Source organism: Cryptomeria japonica, chromosome 2 (genome assembly GCF_030272615.1).
Source record: "Cryptomeria japonica chromosome 2, Sugi_1.0, whole genome shotgun sequence".
NCBI lineage: Eukaryota > Viridiplantae > Streptophyta > Pinopsida > Cupressales > Cupressaceae > Cryptomeria > Cryptomeria japonica.
The window spans coordinates 615,627,918-615,632,330 of NC_081406.1; the positions used below are offsets into that span (position 1 = coordinate 615,627,918).

Consider the following 4,413-nt stretch of genomic DNA (forward strand, 5'->3'; position numbering starts at 1 on the left):
ACATTTTACTGCTAATTCTAGGTCCGCAGCTTCATCCCGTATCCCTATCTCTGTTTATAAGTGAATCTTTCCTACTTTACATGCATTCCTAGTTCAATCATTCTATCTGCATACTTTACAAAAGAGGGTATCCTTGATGTCTTAACCCTTGAAACTCATTTAGAATCCAATCCTGCATTGTGTAGGATTGGATCTTGTGGGTTTCAACCCCTCTTTTGAATGTAAAGTCTCTCCTAAGTGAAAACCATCAACCCTAGTGACCTCCCTTCTCTCTCCTTGGAGTTGGGGAGGGGAGAACAACTAGGGTTCAATTTTTCCGCTTTACAATTAGTAAGAATAGTAATGTGGTGGTTAACTAGGTAGCTGATATAGGAGTTGGTCTCAAAGGGTTTGAAGAGGATGATCTATAAATGTTGGAGTGAGTCCTTTCCTCCAAATGTACTTCTTATTCTTGGCAAGGATGCTAGTGAAGGTTTGGAGAATGTGATAGTTTTTGTAATAGTTTTTAAGGATTGTGTATGAAAAATGGGATTGGTTGCACTCCTATGGTGGCCTTTTTTAAGGTAATAATTTTCTAGTACTTAGTGGTATTGTTATTTAAGGCTAGTAATACATTCATTTCATACATTTTAATTTGCTAAATAGTAGACTCTTTAGATGTGAGATAGAATATGCCTCTAAGGCTTAGTGCGAGAGGTCCCATTTATCTATGAAGAAGGTTATTAATATTTTTGTGAAAGATAAGAGAGTCGACAAAGGAAGAAAAAGTTCTCTAATGGGGAGATGATTACAAATTTTAAGGCATTCCTTGAGTGAGAAATTAGAGACATTGATCTTAGGCAATGGATGGTTCGTATATGGGAGCTAGGAAAGTATCTTAATGGCGCTTCATGTGTTTGTATTCAATTTTTCATAGAAAATTTGTTGCTAGATTCAGGACATACATGTGGGAGAAGGATATTATTTTATATAGCTTGAACACTTTGTTGTGCCTTCTTTCTATCATATATTATTGGTTCCTTACTCCTTTATAATGATATTGAACATGTCATTCATGGAGCTAAGGTATATTACAATTGTGTGTTGGATCATCAACATACTATTAAGTGGAGACATTTTTTTTCGCAAAAGGTCTTAAAAGCTATTGTGAAAGGTGTTAAGGTTTCTTTCTTAGTGCAGGCCATTCTATCATTCTTTAAATGTTCTGATGAGAATGGGTATGTAGAGAACATGGCAGTCTCTTTGTCCTAGTGAGTGTGTTTTTCTTGCAAGGAAGTATATTATAGTGTTAAAGGTCTTAGTGATGGATCAAGGCCTATATAATTTATCTTGACCACTTTTGGACTACTTTTTTTTTCTATTGGAATATTGGTTGTTGTTCTTCATATGAGTTGGTTTATTGGCTACAAATTTTGGTTGATATTTTGTGTCACTTGATAGACTTCTTGGACTGTCATTTTTTCTTCATTTGGTTTAGGATTGGATATCTAGAATAGTTTCTTGTTACTTCTAAGTTCCTTGATTAATATATGTATACTCTATTTCAGCTAGTTAGGTTTTTGTGCAAATATAACATCAACTCCTGATTCAAAAGGCAAATTTGGACTTCGTTATTTTTAGCACCAACATTCGACAGTTAACATCTCTTTTTCAATTGATTCCTACATTCCAATTAAATATATTAACTCAAAAAAATTGACATATAAATAATTATCAAATTTAAAATAAATAATATAACCATATAAAATTGAGAGAATTTTTATACCATTGTCAACATAATAACACCTATCAAGATACAAAATATAAGCTAAACAAAATGAAAGTTTGAACAAATGAGAGACGTGTATATTTGAGAACCTAGTTGAGAGTCGTCTTCTATTAGTCGTGGAGTGCGCGCCAAGGATCTTCCGTATCCTCCATGCTTCTTGACCCCGGTGCAGGCATCAATCCACTCTAAACTGAAATGTTCTCTGAATGTCATATCAATCTTACGTCACTCCTTAAGTCATTTTGTAACTGGGACCTTCACCACCGCTTCCTCATTGCTTCTCTGAACTTTCATTCACTTTGAAGGGGCAGTTTCATCCAAGGAAATTCACACTTTTTAATCATAAAAATCTCGTTTCTTCCATCATCCATGACGCAATAACTCTTTCTAGGATTTGGAATGGACGCCTCTTTATATACCCATTCATCCTCACACACTTTTCCCCAAGCAGTGATAGCAAACTGATGCCTGATGGAGTCCAAGAAACGGTTGGGATTGAAGCTTCCAATCCCTGTGCAAAATCAGAGGGCGCCTCTGCCAAAGCCTCTTCCATTACCCCTTCCTCCCAAACAAGGCGTACAGCTCTCTGATTTGGAAAGAGTGGGAAATCTCGGGCATGGTAGCGGAGGCATTGTGTACAAGGTCCTCCACCCTAAATCCTCCACCTACTATGCCCTCAAAGTTATCCGCCTGGACCATGATTCCTCCCTCACTTCCCACATCAACAGGGAGATGGAGATCCTTGGGAAAATTGATTCTCGCTACATTGTCAAATGTAAGGGTGTCTTTCACCATGGGGGGGACATTAATTTTGTGCTGGAATACATGGATGGAGGCTCCCTTGCCGATTTGTTAAAGCACAAGACAAAGATGACTGAGTCATCCCTGGCAAAGATCGCCAGGCAAGTACTGGAGGGATTGAAATACCTTCATAAAGAGCTGATTGTTCACAGAGACATTAAGCCCTCTAACCTCTTGATTTGCGAGAATCCCAAGAGAATCAAAATTGCAGACTTCGGCGTGAGCAGGATTTTATCACAGACCACAGATCCCTGCTGCAGTTCCTATGTGGGAACATGTGCTTACATGAGCCCCGAAAGATTCGATCCGCAGAGCCATGGCGGAAGATATAATGGGTATGCAGGGGATATCTGGAGCTTGGGATTGACACTGTTGGAATGCTATTTGGGTCATTTCCCGTTTGGAGCAGATGGAGAGCAAGCAGATTGGCCTACACTGATGTGTGCCATATGTTTTGGAGAGCCGCCCTCTGCACCCGCCAGTGCATCTGCGGAGTTTCAAAGTTTTATCAGATGTTGTCTTGAAAAGGACGCAGGTAAAAGATGGACTGCCTCGCAGCTTCTCAACCATCCATTCGTCAACAGAACTTCACAATTTCAGCAGCCCTGCAATCCGTCAGCGCCCTTCCATTCTCTCAATATCTCACAGAAATACAGTTTTTGCAAGGGGAATTAGATTGATCAATCAGTGGCGGTAGGAATTTTGCCTTGAGTGGTTGATACACAAAAACCAGATCAGATACGAACATTCTATTGTAATTTCTCGAGATTTTGAATCTAATTCATTTATTTTTCTAATGTTTGAATAAAGATCATTATTTTTTTAATAATATTTTGATATTAATTATAAAATGACAAAATTAATAAAAATTATATTTCTTAGTAAGCTAATATTGAGGGCTATGTACCTATGAATAGGAGAGGAAAGAGGCTACTACAACGGTGCTTCACCTACATGTTTAATCTAAGGGGATTCAATGAAACCCTTGTGTCATTATTCAATAGTGAAAAAACACTACCTATTTGATCATATATATAATTTTCTAAGGGGGTTACGTTGAAGGGTCTTTGATCAAACTCTCCCTGCCATACAAAGCCATATGTATGTTGAGTGGGTTAATGAAACACCTTTTTAGATTGAAATCCCATGTGTACTCAACATTTTTTATTGCATGTTTTCTGATTTGTCTCACTACCAGGATATAACTTCATGCTTCTACACTACTAGCTTATGGTTATGACACCACTTATCTTACATGCAAACTTCTAGTGTGGTACTAAGATCTTCAAACATACCATACATATTTATTATAGGAAAGCATCTATTTATTAGTTTAATAATGGAGCCACCATAATTTCCTCATCACAACAAGTGACAATTAGTTTCAAGTAAGTGCACAAAGATGGGGGAGAAAAAAGTGCTCACTCTAGTTTTTGGCCCCCTAGAGACCATATGTGAGCCTGTTATAGAACATTCACATTAAGGTCAATCCGAGACCATAATGGGAATGCATTATAGTCAAATCTAAACATAACACAAGTGTGTTATTGCATTGTGCTTTATTGACTTAAATACAAGAAAGCTTTGAACCATGGAGAGAGATAGAAGAGAGGGGGGGGGGAGGGAGATAGGGGGTAAGGAGGGAGGGATGGATACGTACACCCTCAACCCTTCATTATCAATCATATTAAACCTGAAATATTAAAGCCCTAAACACTATACATTCAACTCTAATCCCTAAACACAAATTATATCCATGTAGAAAACCTTGAATCACAGAGAGAGTAGAAAGGGGAGGGAGACCTGAAAACCCTCAAATATCCATCATTAATCATCATCCATAA

General features: G+C 37.8%; 1 protein-coding gene across 1 annotated transcript; it reads left to right on the plus strand.

The window, feature by feature from the left end:
• The first annotated feature begins 2,199 nt into the window (after positions 1 to 2,199).
• LOC131064270 (mitogen-activated protein kinase kinase 9-like) lies at positions 2,200 to 3,366 on the plus strand. The gene has a single exon (XM_057998366.2). The coding sequence runs from the start codon at positions 2,240 to 2,242 to the stop codon at positions 3,242 to 3,244; it is 1,005 nt and encodes a 334-aa protein (XP_057854349.2). The 5' UTR covers positions 2,200 to 2,239; the 3' UTR covers positions 3,245 to 3,366.
• The last annotated feature ends 1,047 nt before the right edge of the window (positions 3,367 to 4,413 follow it).